The 16442-nt window shown below is 35.4% G+C and overlaps 1 protein-coding gene across 4 annotated transcripts in view; it reads left to right on the top strand.

The window, feature by feature from the left end:
* Window positions 1-15207, top strand: part of Suco (SUN domain containing ossification factor) — a 61204-nt gene extending 45997 nt beyond the window's left edge. The window contains exons 20-24 of one of the 4 annotated variants that reach the window (XR_008217946.1): window positions 2618-2722; window positions 3912-4066; window positions 4483-4574; window positions 4860-4957; window positions 11458-11510. Coding sequence is in view for 2 of the 4 variants with exons in the window: in XM_052737377.1 (XP_052593337.1) it covers window positions 2618-2722; window positions 3912-4066; window positions 4483-4574; window positions 11455-11510; window positions 13241-13684 (852 nt within the window). In the remaining 2 variants the exon portion in view is untranslated. Of the gene's footprint in view, window positions 1-2617; window positions 2723-3911; window positions 4067-4482; window positions 4575-4859; window positions 4958-11454; window positions 11511-13240 lie in introns of those variants that run through there. The other 3 variants (XR_008217945.1, XM_052737378.1, XM_052737377.1) reach the window with 3 other exon arrangements.
* Window positions 15208-16442: the final 1235 nt, after the last annotated feature.

Below are 16442 nucleotides of genomic sequence, written 5' to 3'. Positions count from 1 at the left end.
TCTCCCACTCTATTGTGCCCTTGATTGAACTTCTTTTCATTTTTTCACCTTTCTGTCCTATGTAGGTTGACTTAATAGTTTGCACAAATGAGTGAGAATATCTGGCACATGTCTGTCTGTGCCAGATTTATTTCACTTGAAGTAATAACCTCCATATTGATCCACATTGCTATAAACAACTTATGACTGAATAGTATCCCATTATGTAAATATACCAGTGTTTTTTGTTTTTTGTCTGTTCCACTGAAAGTCAACGAGTTAATCACATATTTTATCTGTTATTAATAATTCTGCTATAAATGCTGGAAATTTTTTTATCTCCTTTGGCTACATACCCAGCAGTGAATTGCTAGATGATATGGAAAGTCTGTTAAAACGTTTTGATTAATTTCATACTATTCTCCATAATGGTTCTTCTGATTTTCATGTTACTCTTGATGTAAATATCCATTGATTTTGGTAGGATGTAAGTAGCAAAAGTAATTCTTACTCACGTTTTCTTCTGATAGCTGGATACAATATCATGTTTGGAAAGGTATCTTGCTACTGGTGTCATTATCTCATCTAGAAAAATATTTTTTAAACATTGAATATTTTGTGTATAATTTTGCAACTTTCTAAAATTGCAAAATGTTTTGTGGTTTTTCTCTGTAGTACTCTTGTTGATTACAGAAAATAACAGCTTTATTTCTTTTTGATCCTTCTTTTTTATTTATCCCTTGGCCAGATGTAGATAATGATGATAGTATGACTGGTAATAAGTTCACTCCTCTGTCTTCGGAAAAAAATTTCAGTATTACACTTTTAAGTATGATGTGTGTGCTACCACAACCAACAAATATTATATATCAGAGTTTTAATCTGATAACACCTTTATTTTCTCTCTCTTTATATATAGTATCTATATTTTATGTCTCAAAGGCCTGTTTAAGTACTTGTAATCTTATATTACAATCTTCAAATGTGTTGATTAGAAGTGTTAACCAGCCAGGCGGTGGTGGCGCATGCCTTTAATCCCAGCACTCGGGAGGCAGAGCCAGGCGGATCTCTGTGAGTTCAAGGCCAGCCTGGGCTACCAAGTGAGTTCCAGGAAAAGGCGCAAAGCTACACAGAGAAACCCTGTCTCGAAAAACCAAAAAAAAAAAAAAAAAAAAAAAAAAAGAAGTGTTAACCAGTTTAGACTTGTCTTTAGGTGTTTGTAACTATCTCAGGCTAATCAATGGTGTATGTGAGTTGAGTTTCAAAAGAAGTGATATAATAAATCACTAACTTAGTATTTTAAGAAGGTAAACTATACTAGAAAAGATTAAAGGTTTTATACACCCCTCTTCCCTTACACACAGTTGAGACTTAAAACCTTTTTGAATCTGAAATTGAAAATCATAGATCTAGAATAATAATTGCTTATGTAGTTTCTGTGAGGTCTTAAGTTAGAGTTTTCAATTTCCTGGACATCTTCCTTCCTTCCTTCCTTCCTTCCTTCCTTCCTTCCTTCCTTCCTTCTTCCCTTCCTTCCTCCCTACCTTCCTTCCTTTGATTCATTAATAGGTGTAATTTTTTGTGTGTTTGTTTGCTTTTTGTTTTTCGAGACAGGGTTTCTCTGTGTAGTTTTGGTGCCTGTCCTGGATCTCGCTGTGTAGACCAGGCTGGCCTTGAATTCACAGAGATCCACCTGGCTCTGCCTCCCGAGTGTTGGGATTAAAAGTGTGTGTCACCACCACCTGGCCAGGGTTAAATTTTTAGTACCATTCGTCTAGTATACAGTATGCATGAAAATGGTAAAATTTTAGTACCATTTGTCTAGTATACAGTATGCCTGAGAATGATAATTTAAATAAAGACATGTTGATTATAAATGTTTCTGAAATAAATGCAGAGAGGTGACTTTTTTTTGTTTGTTTGTTTTTCGAGACAGGGTTTCTCTGTGTAGCTTTGCGCCTTTCCTGGATCTCGCTCTGTAGACCAGGCTGGCCTCATACTCACAAAGATCCTCCTGGCTCTGCCTCCCAAGTGCTGGGATTAAAGGCATGCGCCACCACCGCCTGGCTCAGAGAGGTGACTTTGATGACCTTCTTTTCATTGATAGGAGTATAGCATCTATTAGATAACAACTTGTAGGTGTGATATCCTGAGTTCATTCATTGTATTTTGATGTGAAAGGAAAGATTTTTTTTTTAAATTTTACATTAAAATACTCTGTATCCAGAAACTTACTTCAGAGAAGTTTCAGCATGTCTTTTTACTGGCTGCTTTGCTTTTAAAAACACTTGGTGAGAGTAGCAGGTATGAGACTGGTGATCCACAGTTCTTACCTATGGAAACAATATTAATTTGGAAAGTGCATTAGCTTCTGTTATACGGTATTCTACATCCTGGCAGTGAGTGATGAAATAATTCTTTTTTTGAAGAGAGGATTGAACATAATCCCAGATTCTTAAGTGTTTTATATTTTTTTAAACTTTTCATCAAAGTTTGTATTTATCCATTAAGATCTTTGTAAAAATACATTTTGAAAGAACTTAGTGGTTTTTCCAAATTATATATTTTACTTAAATTTATAATGTAGTTAATGTACAAGATGAAATATTAAAAAAAAAATGATAATCTTTTGTTATAGGATCAGCGGCAAACTGAAGCGATCCACTTGCTACAGGCACAACTGACCAACATGACACAGCTTATTTCAAACTTGTCGGCAACTGTAGCAGAATTAAAACGAGAGGTAATTGTGCAGCTGCCTCTGTTGTAAGACACGGTGCACCTAGGGAGGTTATCAGAAGGGCAAGCTTGTGAAAATGATAGTTCAAAGCTTGAACTAGACATAACTGTCACTTACATAGAACCTTTTATATAGAACTTTTTCAAAACACCAAAATGCATTATTTTATTGTTTGGGAACTACATTTTGATAGTCTTTTATAAAACATGGCTTTCATGATTTAGTCTTACCTATAAGGCAGGTATGTTAATTCTGTCAGGTCTTTTGGAAAAAGCAATTTAGTTTGATTTTTATTCTGAGCATTGCAAATGATTAGAAATTATTAAGTAAAGAAATTACCTACATCTTCTCAGTAATGCTTAACATGTTGAGGAATTCCTCATTTGCTGCCCTGTTGAAAATTGGCTGTTAGAGGGCCGGGCGGTGGTGGCGCACGCCTTTAATCCCAGCACTCGGGAGGCAGAGCCAGGCGGATCTCTGTGAGTTCGAGGCCAGCCTGGTCTACAGAGTGAGTTCCAGGAAAGGCGCAAAGCTACACAGAGAAACCCTGTCTCGAAAAACCAAACAAACAAAAAAAAAAAACAAAAGAAAATTGGCTGTTAGGAACAAGAACAGAAACAGGAAAGGAAGTTGTTAGGAGGCAATTGCAGTGACGTGGGTGAAGTTAACTTGGACTAGGATTTTAGAAGTAGAAAATAGTAAGAGGTTAGTCGAATTAAGTATAAATTTAAAAGTATATATTTAAAAAATGAGCCTTAATGAAGTACTGGGTATACAAGGTTAAGGAATTGAGGTTGAGTCTGAGGGGTTTGATAACTGAGAAATGGTTCAGTTGTATATAATGGGAAAGGCTATGTGTTAGCATGCTTATCCCTGAGGAAGAGAGTGCGGATGGGAGGACTAATTAGATGTTAACAAAATGTTGTGAGCATAGGTCTAAGGCATAAATAAAATGTGCTTACTGTACTGCTGCATCTCTTTCATAGGTTGAAAATTTTTCCAAGGTAGAATCAGATAGGAAGAAAACAGAACAAGAACAATTGTCTGATAGTTTGTTTTCAAGCAGCATGCTCTGTATTATGGTTTTGGAGCACATTGACTATTTAAAATTATTTGTTCTCTGAATTTTAGGGTCCACTGTATATTCTTTAAAGAAGTTTATTATTATAATTATTATTGTTTATCTTTTCAGGTTTCAGATCGACAGAGTTACCTTGTTATGTCTTTGATTTTATGTGTTGTCTTGGGACTGATGCTCTGTATGCAACGTTGTCGAAACACTTCTCAATTTGATGGAGATTACATTTCAAAACTTCCTAAAAGTAATCAGTATCCAAGCCCTAAAAGGTAAGGTTAACATCATATTTCACAGTTTCTTCTTTCTTTCACCACTTTTTTTCCCTCAAAGAAATGCTGAGCAGATAAAAGGACATGAAGTAATTCCCTCTTGAAACCAGTGGTCACTATACATGGAGATTGCTATATTGAATAATTGAGAGGAACCAATAATAAATGCATCAAACCTTTGAATTATTTTGGTTGAGAAAGGTATTCAGATGTGGCCTTCAAAGATGAAAGAGAACCCACATTGTAAGATATGACCATTTCAGATTCCTTTTACTCACATTAGTAGTGTGTGGTGTGTTAATTTAGGCTTGTTCCATTCGTTATGCAGTTCTCAATATCCTCCATTTAAATGGGCTATATAGTAAGTTAGATGCCATACATTCATTGTATGCTATGTTATTTTCTTAATGTACTAGGTGTTTCTCTTCCTATGATGACATGAATTTGAAAAGAAGAACATCGTTCCCCCTCATCAGATCCAAATCTCTGCAGTTTACTGGCAAAGAAGGTAGATTTCTGTGAATATGATATGTGTGTATGAATGTATGTATATTTAATATGAAACTGGCTTCTGGCATAAGTATAATGTACATGCTGTGTTTGTGACCATCTGCAACCAAAAAAATGAAAGTTATCTTTGTGTTTGTGCTAGTCAAAGCCACTTTATCATTTTCATACTTTAAACCTCTTTGTTCCTTTGAAAGCCCAAAGGGTGGGGAGGGGGAACTTAGTTTTAATTAGCAATGAGTAGTTTTGTTTGCACATGCTCCTGTTTAGAAGTATTTCTTTTTAGAAAGGGATGTTTGAGAAAGTTCAGCAGCTATGGAAAACCTGAATGCTCAATGTGCTCCTATAGCATCCTGTGCTTTTCTGCCTCCTCTTCTTGTGCAGGTAGGACCCTTTTTGTCTCTAGTTTAGGACTTTTGAGGCACTTTCTTTGCCCCAGAGTTTATAATTGGGTTTCATTCAAGACATGCTAATATTTGGGTGAACAGATGTATACTGAGTGACTATTTTCCTGTTTTAGTTCCTTTGTAATTAGTGCTTATTAAGAAACTTAAAAATTTATCCTTAAAGCAATAGTAAAATAACCAGTTAATTATATTTTTCATTTACGGGTGCTTTCTCAATAACAGCTGTTCTCCCTTTCTTTAGGATTTTAGTAATTGAGCAGAATGTTTCCATTATTATGTCCTTCAAATAAGCACTCCTAAGTTTCACTAGTGTAAGCTTTTCATACTTAATCCACTCATGTGCAAGCTTAGTTTTTACAAACTCAGTATGCTTGTGTAATCCACATCCTAATTAAAAAGTGGAGTGTACTCTTAACACCTCCAAAACTACTTTGTGCATTTCCCCCTCCCAGTGTAGCCAGTATTTTAACATCTAATGGTTATGAGTCACCATGCTGTTTAATATAGTTCATTTGTTCTAATTCTAGCACAGGGTCCCACTGTACAGATGCTGCACACTAACACATTTACCTTTGGACTGTTTTCATTTTGAAGCTATTCCATGTCTTTAAGTCAACATATACATGCATCTGCCAACAGAAATGGAAGTGGGAATGCTGGGTAATAGCATATGTGTCACCTTTAGTAAATGTCAAAGCATGGTTTTCTAGAGTGTTCTACAGATGACCTCCCATCAGCTTTGGATGGCTTCTTCCCAGCTTTCCCAGTTGTTCTACATCCTAGTAATCATTTCATAATTTGGGTCTTGCAGTCATTCTGATTGGTGTATATGTATTTCTTAATTGAGCTATATTCATGCAATTGGGAGATAGTTGAGATGGTTTTTGTTTTCATCAGTTCTAGTCTTCTTTTAATTTAGATGAACTAATACATTTTTTAAATTTTCTTTCCCTCTCTCTCTTTAAAGACAAATAGAATAGGCTTTCTAATAACAGAATTGCTTCTGTTATAAACAGTGATGTGATCTCGATTTATCCTTGCTTTTAAAGAAAGTTGAAAGAAATAGGCAGGAAGGAACTGACTTCAGTCCTGATTTCTGTTATTCATTTCTTTATTTTTTCTTCAATCAAAACTCTTAGGGCATTTGTCTTAATCTGCCTTGAATTTTCCCATTTTATACGTAGTTTCACTTCTTAGCTTAGAAGGAAGGAACTATGTCAAATAGTTTTTTTTGTTTGTTTTGTTTTTGTTTTTGTTTTGTTTTGTTTTGAGACAGGGTTTCTCTGTGTAGCTTTGTGCCTTTCCTGGAACTTGCTTTGGAGACCAGGCTGGCCTCGAACTCACAGAGATCCGCCTGCCTCTGCCTTCCGAGTTCTGGGATTAAAGGTGTGTGCCACCACCGCCCGGCTCAAATTGTTTTTTTTTTTTTTTTTAAAGCAGCAACATAAAAATGTATCATTTTAACCATGTTTTAAGTATGAAATTCAGTAATAAGTTCACATTGTTGTAAAACAGATCTTTAGAATATTTTCATCTTGGAAATCTGAAAATTATGTCTATTATCTATAACTCCCTCAGTCTCCACTCTACCTGACATCTCCTAAATACTATTGTATTTAATGTCCCATTTAATTTAACTACTTTAAATACTGCATATCCATGGAATCATGCAGTCTTTGTCTTTCTATGCATGGTTTGTTTTATATAACATACCTTCAGGGTGCATCCATGTTATAGTGTGCAATAAGATCTCCTTTTTAAAGCTGAATAATTGTCTCCTTTGTGTAAATACCTCATTTTCTTTGCATTTTTCTCTTTATTTTATTTCATCTGTGTATGCGCTTATGAACAGCCACATGTGGAGGGCCAAGAACAACTTTGAGAGTCAAAGTTCTCTCCTGCCATGGACTTGTGGATCCTGGAAATCAAGCTCAGCTTGTCAGCTTTGCCTTTACCCAGTATGCCATCTCATCAGCTCTCTGTCTTCTGATGTTTTTTTGTTGGTTTGTTTTGTTTTTTAAGATTTATTTATTCATTATGTATACAGTGTTGTGCCTGCATGTTGCCTACAGGCCAGATCTCATTATGGATGGTTGTGAGCCACCATGTGGTTGCTGGGAATTGAACTCAGGACTTCTGGAAGAGCAGCCAGTGCCCTTAACCTCTGAGCCATCTCTCCAGCCCCCTTCTGATGTTTTAAGCTGTCTCTTCTGATGTCTTTTGCTGTTTTAAGTAATGCTGCTGTTAGCATGGGTGTACAAATACCACTTCGACAATCCTATTGTTGGTTCTTCTGGATATATGACTGCAAATGGGATAACTAGATCTTGTGACAGTGTTGTTTTTCATTTCTTTTTGAGTAATTTCCATATTTTCCATAGTTACTGTACTGCTTTACAACCCCAGCAACAGTGTTCCATTGTTTTGCTTTTTTTTTCTAATAATAGCTTTTCTAATGTCTGTGAGTTATTTTACTGTGCTTTGATTTGCTAATTCATTGTATATATGTCTATATACATATATACACACACAAATACAAACACATACACTAGCATATAAATGCAAATGTAATATATTATTTACAAATATTTTCTTCCTTTCTGCACATAGCTTTTTCACTATCCATTTTGCTTTTGTTGTCAGTGTCCTATCTAGGAAATCATTGTGAAGTCCAGAGCCCTAAAACTTTTGTTTTTTTTTCCCCTGGTTTAATAGGTTTAGATCTTATTCTACTTGGTGTTAATTTTTGTATATATGACATAAGGGTCCATTTTCTTCTGCACAATTTGTTGACTAGATTATGCATTTCTTACTGACAATAGTCCAGTCACCCTTGTCTAAAATCACTAGACCATATGCCTACATACTATGATGCCCTGTTGTTAAATGACCAGTATGTCTTTTTGGAATATTGAACTCCTTGTCATTATGCAGTTTTTATTTCAAGGTCAAAATTCTGCTTTGTCTCAAGTGAATGTGGCTGCTCTTTCTTTTGTATGTAAATGATTTTTTTAAAGGTAATAGATAGTTGGATCTCATTGCCCAACTGACTGGTAGTCTCCTTTAAATAGTTTATTTAGACCACTGATTTTAAAAATATTACCATATTATTGTTTTACATCTGTTGAGTTTGCTTTTATTTTTGCCCTCTATATTATTTCTATTCTTTTTGGTTATAATTGAGTATTTTACCTGATTCTTTTTGTTAGCATATCCAGTATAATTTCTTTATAGAGTTACTTTGATGATTGCTTGTTTACAGTATACATTTACAGCTAACCCATCTCCACTTTTCAAATAAAGCCATACCCTGTCACAGGTATGGTTATAGCAACAAAGTAATCTTAAATCCTGCCTCCCGTCACTTGCATTATTGCTATCATTCATTCCGTGTATACATATAATACATAGCTTTTACACACATACAAAAACATATTGGCATTAATTTGAATATAATTATCTGTTAACCAGTTAACGATAAGAAAAAAATTGTTTTTTCTTATTTCTTCATTCTGAAATATTAATACTTCTTGCAAAGCAGATAATAGTTCCTTCAATTTTGCTTGTTTATAGAAGTCTGTTTCTTCTCTTTTGAAGAATGCATAAATACCCTCAAAAACCAGAATTTCTAGAATTCACATCTTACTGTTTCAGATCTTGCTTCTATTTTTTCCTTTCTTGTCTTCTTATTAAGCTTCTGTTTCATCCTGTTAAGATATGCTATAGTTATAGATCATAGCTTCCTTTTTAATTAGTAAAGTTACATGGGTATAGAATTTTCTTTGTAAGAGTAGTTTAGGGTCTTTAGCTTAAGTTGTAGGAATGAAGTTTTCTGGTAATGTTAAGTCACAATTCCAAGAATCTACCCATTTGCTAAGTATGTACTAACACATACTTAGAGCATTTGGTGTTGTGGTCTAGTGTACTCTCCTTCATCATCTTAACTTGAGGCCTTTTGTTAGGATGAAGTGGATGTTTATTTCCCTATTACAGTGCTTAGGTTGGAAGTTATACAGTCATTGTCCTTTATTGGTCACTTCAGGAAGGTACAAGTATTTCCTGTCTAAAGAAACATTTTTTTACCTCTTTTCTGAATCAATACAATGATCTTATTAACAAGTCCTTACTTATTCTGTTTAACTTCATGCTTTCGTTGTTTATTATGTTCATTTTTATGTTTTATTTATGTCAATTCTAGTTTTTCTGCTTAATTCTAACTCATGGTTTTACATATTATATTCATTGTTTATTTAAATTTGCCTGCATATTTCATTTGTCATTATGTCTCTAAACCTCTGGATTCCTTTTTTTTTTTTTTTTTTTTTTTTGGAAACAGGATCTGTCTATGTAGCCCTGACTGTCCTGTAACTCACTATAGATCAGGCTGGTCTCTGACTCACAGATCTGCCTGCCACCACAACAGCCCCTTGAACTACTATTTTCATTTTTCTTGAATTCTGTGTTAGGTTTGTTGGGCTCTTTAAAACTCTACATAGGTATCTTTTGAGTAATGGAGAATTGTCCCCTATATATATTACCTACTCCTCAGTGTCTTAAGTCTCCAATTTCATAAATGTATTAATCCAGCTCTCTGTATTCTCTTTGTCTTGTAAAGTTTCTGTCTTTATTTTTTTTTTAAGATTTCTTTTAAAATTAAATATGTGTGGTTGTGTGAATGTAAATGCAGGTACCCTTGGAGGCCAATAGGTCCCCAGAGCTGTGAGCTTCTGACATGGGTGCTGGAAACCCGACTCAGGTCCTCTGCAAGAGCAGTGTGTGCTCTTAATCCAGCCCCCTTTTGCTTCCCTATGATACATTTTTGGTGATTGGTTTTTTTCTAATCCATTTTCTAAGCTACATAGTCTGCAGCTATATCTAATCTGTTACTAAATTCATCCATTGAGTTTTAAATTTTACTTAACCACATTTTCTGTTCTTAGGAAATCCTTGTGTTTTGTTAAAAAGCCTTGTTTGGTTTTCTTGTTTTGTGTTTCTTGAGATATTTTCCAGCTTTTTAATATTTAAACACAGTTAAGTATAGTGTCTTTATAGCCCGTTTTTGAGATCAGTCCCTTTCACAGTGGTATGGCTATTAGATGACACTAATCTGTGATCATCCTAATATCCTGAATATTTGTAAATCTTCATTTAATTGTATTTGTGGGCCCTTGCTCAAGGGGTACTATGTCTTTGTTTGCTTGTTCATCTTTGTGTGCTTTTCCACTTTGAAAATTATTTGTAGGGATAATTTAAAAATTAGATTGTCGTGTCCTTGGCAGCTTTGCTTTTTTCTTTTTCTACCACGTTTGTTGACAGTGTAGAAGTCAATCTAACAACAGCATTCCTAGAGGAAGGCATTGTGATGTTTTTAAAGAGTAACTGGAGATTAATGGTTTGATAGAAAGGGCTATTTTGAGGAATATCGTATACTTTTATGTATTTAGTGACTTTTTCAAGAGCTTTTTGGGAATAATAATATAAGTTGTAATTGATTGGATCATGTTGTTAATACTTTTCTAGTTTTATGATAAATTTGCTGTTTACTAAATTAGTCTGTGTTGGACTATGAGTTGTTTTAACAAGTTGAATAGGGCTAAAGTTCTATAGCTCTACTTAGAGATGTGTGCTTGTAGGGAAAGGTAGGAGTGTTCTGAGTAACAGAATTTTTTAAACTTAGAGATAAATATATAGATCTAATATACTCATCATGTCAGAATGTTTTTTTCATGAGTATGGGGTCACATGTATTACATGTTCAAACTGTTTCTGTATTTTAGAGTTAATAGTTTTTTGTTTGTTTTGTTTTGGTTTTTTTTGGTTTTTCAAGACAGGGTTTCTCTGTGTAGCTTTGGAGCCTGTCCTGGACTAGCTCTGTAGACCAGGCTGACCTCAAACTCACAGAGATCCACCTGCCTCTGCCTCCCGAGTGCTGGGATTAAAGGCGTGCGCCACCACCGCCCGGCGAGAGTTAATAGTTTTAATCAGAACTATAAAAAGTTAGCAAAAAGCACTCCTGAATCTCTTTATGTTCTTCTAACTAGCATCTATATGTGATTCCAACTGCTTGACACACATCATTAATGCACCTTTCTGACTCCATCTTTTAGGAATTACCTATAGGCTTGGTAATGGCTTACCCAGTAATCTTACTGTTATCATCAGGTGGGGAATGGATCTGGTCCCAGAGAAGGACCCTTCCTGTATCAGTTGATACTGTTAATTCAAAATGTAAAATGGAAATATACTTACTTGAATGTTGATTTTCTTCAGAGTTGATGACCAACCTTCAAATTAATTTGACCTAATTCAGAGCCCACCGTGCCCATTCTGGCTAACTAATTTTCAATGTAGAAATAATGGTTATCCTGATACCTATTATCCATTTCATTAATAAAATAATCACTAACGTTGTTTGGGGTGTTTGGTCATAGCATAATCCACTTTTCATTTTACACCCCCTTTCCTTACTTACAGTAGACCCAAATGATTTGTACATCGTAGAACCCCTCAAGTTCTCTCCAGAGAAAAAGGTAAATACTTTCTTTTGAAGTCTGTTGTAAGTTGTATGGTAGTAAATAAGAAAACAGATACTGAAAATGTTAATGTGTATTTCTTGGCATAATGTTTATTTTAAATTTTTTGTTTTTCTTTTTTAGTTGTTTGGGTGGTTTTATTTTTACATTTTTTTAGGGTGTGAAGGGCAGATGATAACTTGCAGAATTTCCACCCTGTAGTTCTTGGCACCAAATGCCTTTACCTGCTAAGCCATCTTGCTGGCCCTGCTTTTTGTTTGTTTTTTGTTGTTGTTGTTGTTGTTTTTTTGGTTTTTTCGAGACAGGGTTTCTCTGTGTAGCTTTGCGCCTTTCCTGGATCTCGCTCTGTAGACCAGGCTGGCCTCGAACTCACAGAGATCCGCCTGGCTCTGCCTCCCGAGTGCTGGGATTAAAGGCGTGTGCCACCACCGCCCAGCCTGCTTTTTGGTTTTTGAGACAAGTTCTCACTCACATTGTAGCTCAGGTTTGCCTGGACAGTAATATGTATCCCTGCTGGCATCAACCTCACTGCAGTCCTTTTGCCTCAATGTCCCGAGGGCTGGGATAAGAGATGTGAGCTATCATACCCAACCAGAATGTTAATTTTCTTTCTTTTTTTTCTTCCTTGTTTTTGTTTGTTTGAGATAAAAGTCTTACATATCCCAGGATGGCCTCAAACCAGCTACATACCTGAGAATGACTTTGATCCTCTCTGCACCTTCTGATGCTACAATTACAGATGTGCATCACCATGTTTTATGCAGTACTTGGGATCAAACCTAGGACTTCATTCCTACTGTACAAGCACTTTACTAACTGAATTGTCTTCCCAGTTCCCATATGTTTGTTTAATGTCTAGAGAAGTCATCAAACTCTGGCCTATTTTCTACAATATAGACGCCAATAAGTACTTTCTCATTTTTAAAGGATTACAAAGTAAAAATCAAGAATACACTAAAGAGACATTTAAGAGGCCTGCAAAGCCTAAAATATTATTATCCAGCCCTTTAGTGAAAAAAATGTACTGATCTTTGGGAGAAAGTCATTATTTACTGAGCTTCTGATGGATGCTGGGCACAGTGCAGGCACTGTTCCTATAATCCTCTCAACAGCCTATTGGTGGTAACACCCCCATCTTAAAAATGACAGCTTGACCGAGGCTGGTTTACTTAGATGTCTCATTAGGTAGTAGGCAGTGGTTAGTGTCTTAGGATTCCCCCCTCCACCTTGACTATAAAGCCTCATTTTCTTTTTAACCTCTCAAATTACATAATATTTATTTAATTAGCAATAATTATCAATAGGTAATAGAATTTCTGATTAGTGTGAAGTAGGTTACGCTTTGATTCTACCTTTGGTACTGTTTTGTAATTTAGACAGGGAGCTAAATCTCTAAAGCTTGGTTTTTCTCATGTAGGAGCCAAAAACAAACCTTTCAAGGTTAACATATAAAATATACAAGGAAGTAACCAATATGCCATCTGGTGGTATTCAGGTGTCAGTTATCTCTACCTAACTATGCACAAGTGGCTATAAGCAGTTGAAACTCTGAATTGAGTAGCATTTACAAAATGCGATGTCACTGATACTATTCACAACAGAAGGCGGGGGGAGAGGAAAGAATAAAACTGCTTTACTTCTCACAGGCAGTAATACTTTCCTCTTTTATATCTCATATCTAATAAGAAGGAAAGTAATTTCTGTGCTTCCTTTCATTTCTGTTATAGAAGAAACGTTGCAAGTACAAAACTGAAAAAATTGAGACGATAAAGCCTGCAGATCCATTGCACCCTATAGCCAACGGAGACATAAAAGGAAGAAAGCCCTTTACGAACCAGAGAGATTTCTCTAATATGGGAGAAGTTTATCACTCTTCTTACAAGGGCCCTCCATCTGAGGGAAGCTCAGAAACTTCATCACAGTCAGAAGAGTCCTATTTTTGTGGCATTTCAGCTTGTACAAGTCTGTGCAATGGACAGACCCAAAAGACAAAAACTGAAAAGAGGGCTTTAAAACGAAGGCGGTCTAAAGTCCAAGACCAAGGGAAGTTAATAAAAGCTCTTATACAGACTAAGTCAGGGTCGTTGCCGAGCCTGCATGACATAATCAAAGGAAACAAGGAGATCACCGTGGGAGCATTTGGTGTTACAGCAGTCTCGGGACATATCTAAAAGGAGCTGAACATTCATTCATACTGGAGACTTTTTTGTTCTTTGAAGAACAGCTTGTGGTATTTGAAGGGTTTAGGGGAGGGATAAAATATTGGGGAAAGTATTCAGAAATTATGTTTTTTTGCCTTTTTAAAAAAGAGACAGGATTTTGTCAATCTTGGCTGATAAGCTACAGTTTTACAAGGCTGATCTCTTCCTATAAGGATGATGATAGACATTTTATAAAGATGTTTTTTCACAGATAATTACTGGGACAGAAGCAATCTGGAAGCCCAGTGTTCCTTGGGTGGGATAGGAATGAAAGCCTAAACCTCTTCCTTCAGCTTGGTTCCTATTTCTTGCACCTTCCCATATTTATGTGCCTTTTGTCTATTTATAATGCCACTGGAAGAGGAGGGAGGACTTTCCGTCATTTGATTTGTTTTGTAACTCTATTAGGTTTTTGAAGTTGCAAACACTACAAGGCTTTAAGGTAGTCCATGCCTGAAGCTCAACAGTGTGGGTCATTTGCATAAAAATCCTAAAGACTTGCCAACTTAGAGTCGCTCAGCAATCTCACTGGAAATAAACACCTGCTGAAATTTTCTAAAGTCCTTTTACATAAAAGGTGATGATTTCACCCTTGCTTTCATTTGATTTAGTTGGATTGGGTTATTTTTTTCCTGAGTTACTAACTCAGTGAAATGGTAAGATATTTTCTTGGAAATGACAGGTATCTGAAAACAAATTTATTATAAATTCACTTTTAAACACACTTAGCTATTTGTGATGATTTCTTTTTACATTGTATTCTAAATGTTCACAGTAAACACTAATCCTCCAAATGTTCACATCACTGAGACCAGGTTTCCCATGGTCCAGTCACTGCCTTTGTACATAGTCACAGAAGCAGCCAGTGAGTGTGTCAGGCCTTACTCAGTTCAATTGGTCAAGTCTAACAGGATTATGATTCCTTGATGTTTGCTTTTGTTGGCTACAATGTGCAGATATATGTGTATGTGGTGTCAGCATCTGTCTTAGTTTGTCCTTTTGTCCCTTAAGTAATTGGCAATGTGTGTCTGAATAAATTGGTTCTTGATGTGTGGTTGTACAGAGATGAGTGAAAGTGAAATGTGTTTCTTTTTGAGAGAGAATTGACCATTTTGTGTTGTAAAATTTAAGTTATAACTTATTGAGCACTTTTGTTAATAATTGTTTTTAAATGTGTCTAATACCTTTCTTGGTATTGTTTGTAATGTGATTTATTTAAAGCCTTTTTTGTTTAACTTGCTGCTTTAGGTTAACAGTATGTTTTAGGAGATGAATTTTTCCCCCTTTCAGTCTGCACAATTAGCCATTCAGAGCAACAGGGCCTGAAAGGTATGGCAGGCCTTTGAAGAGAAGTCCAGATGAGAGCCGAGCTAGAGTGGGAAGTCACACTGTTGTGTGTTGTGAAAAGAGGGTTTTAAATATGTAACTACAGAGCTGTAGTGCCATTAGAAACTGTGAATTTCCAAATAAATCTGAACACGTGTCTTTATTAATTACTGGCTCTTCTGTCCTTTAAAAGATTGCACACATTTATTGTTGTTTTTTGGGTTTTTTGCCATCTTTCAGGCTAAATATAACAGCATTGCTCACTTTTCAGGCAACCATAGTATATACTTTCACCTAAATATCATGTTCCCTAATAATCATAGTTCACCTTTTCAAACACTAAAATGATCGTAAGATGCATATCTACCCAGAGAATTAAAGTTTTAGTCTGAGTTTTATTTCTCTTCCAGATTATTACTACACATAAGAGGGAAAAAAACAACAAAAACCCAAACCTTTAATGAGTGAAGATTATTGCCAGCAGCAGACTTGTGTCTGGTAAAAAGCCACAATCAAAATCCAAGGGCTGTAAAATACTAAAATTTTGAATTACTGCTCAAGTTTTTGGAAGATTTGTAGCCCTTTTGGATTTTAAATTTTGGAACTAAGGATGCCTACCCAGCATATATAATTAACAGAATCCCAAAACCTTCAAAATTATAGACACTTCTCCCAAGTGGTTCAGACAAGACATACTCAAACCTTTATGTAAATCTAAAAGATTTTCAACATTCCCTGGTAGCCAACTCACTTTACTTGTAGTGTTAAATAAGGTATTAAAATGAAATTTACTGAACTTGAGCAAAGTATCTCTTGAGGGTTATATATGCGTATGATTTGAGGAATTAAATCACTTTTACAAACTTTGTGCAGAGATACAGCATTCTCTTCCCTCATGCTGTCACACCTACCTTTCCCCACCCAGTGTATCTTCTGCCCCAGCAGCATTCATTTTTAGTTCTGTATCTCAAGTTTCAGTGCTTAGCTTATGCCGTATGCACACAGAAACAGGCATAAAACTGATAAAAACCTGTATTTGTTTACCTTGTTTAAAACCAATTTAAAACCACAGTAAACAATATAATTCTTAAACTATATTTCACAAAATAGTTATTTAAAGCCTGAAATTCTTTTATTCAACTGTAATCTGAGAAATGTTGAAACTGGAAAAGTTGAACACTCATGTACCATTACCTAACCTGTATTTACCAGTTAATATTTTAGTTTTCTTTATATATGTTTGTATATGTATGTATGCATATATATACATATACCTACATACATGTAATGTATATTATGGGTACATAGTGGTATGTGTATATGTGTAAGACATATTTGGTAGATGTACTGGGACATTGGAAAATCATGACCCTTCAACTTTATGTGTTTTTTAGAATAAAGA

This window comes from Peromyscus californicus, unplaced genomic scaffold (assembly GCF_007827085.1).
Source record: "Peromyscus californicus insignis strain IS unplaced genomic scaffold, ASM782708v3 Scaffold_14__1_contigs__length_90479793_seg_2, whole genome shotgun sequence".
NCBI lineage: Eukaryota > Metazoa > Chordata > Mammalia > Rodentia > Cricetidae > Peromyscus > Peromyscus californicus.
Note: the sequence above shows the minus strand (reverse complement) of the source record. Positions and strands in the feature narration are given on the sequence as shown.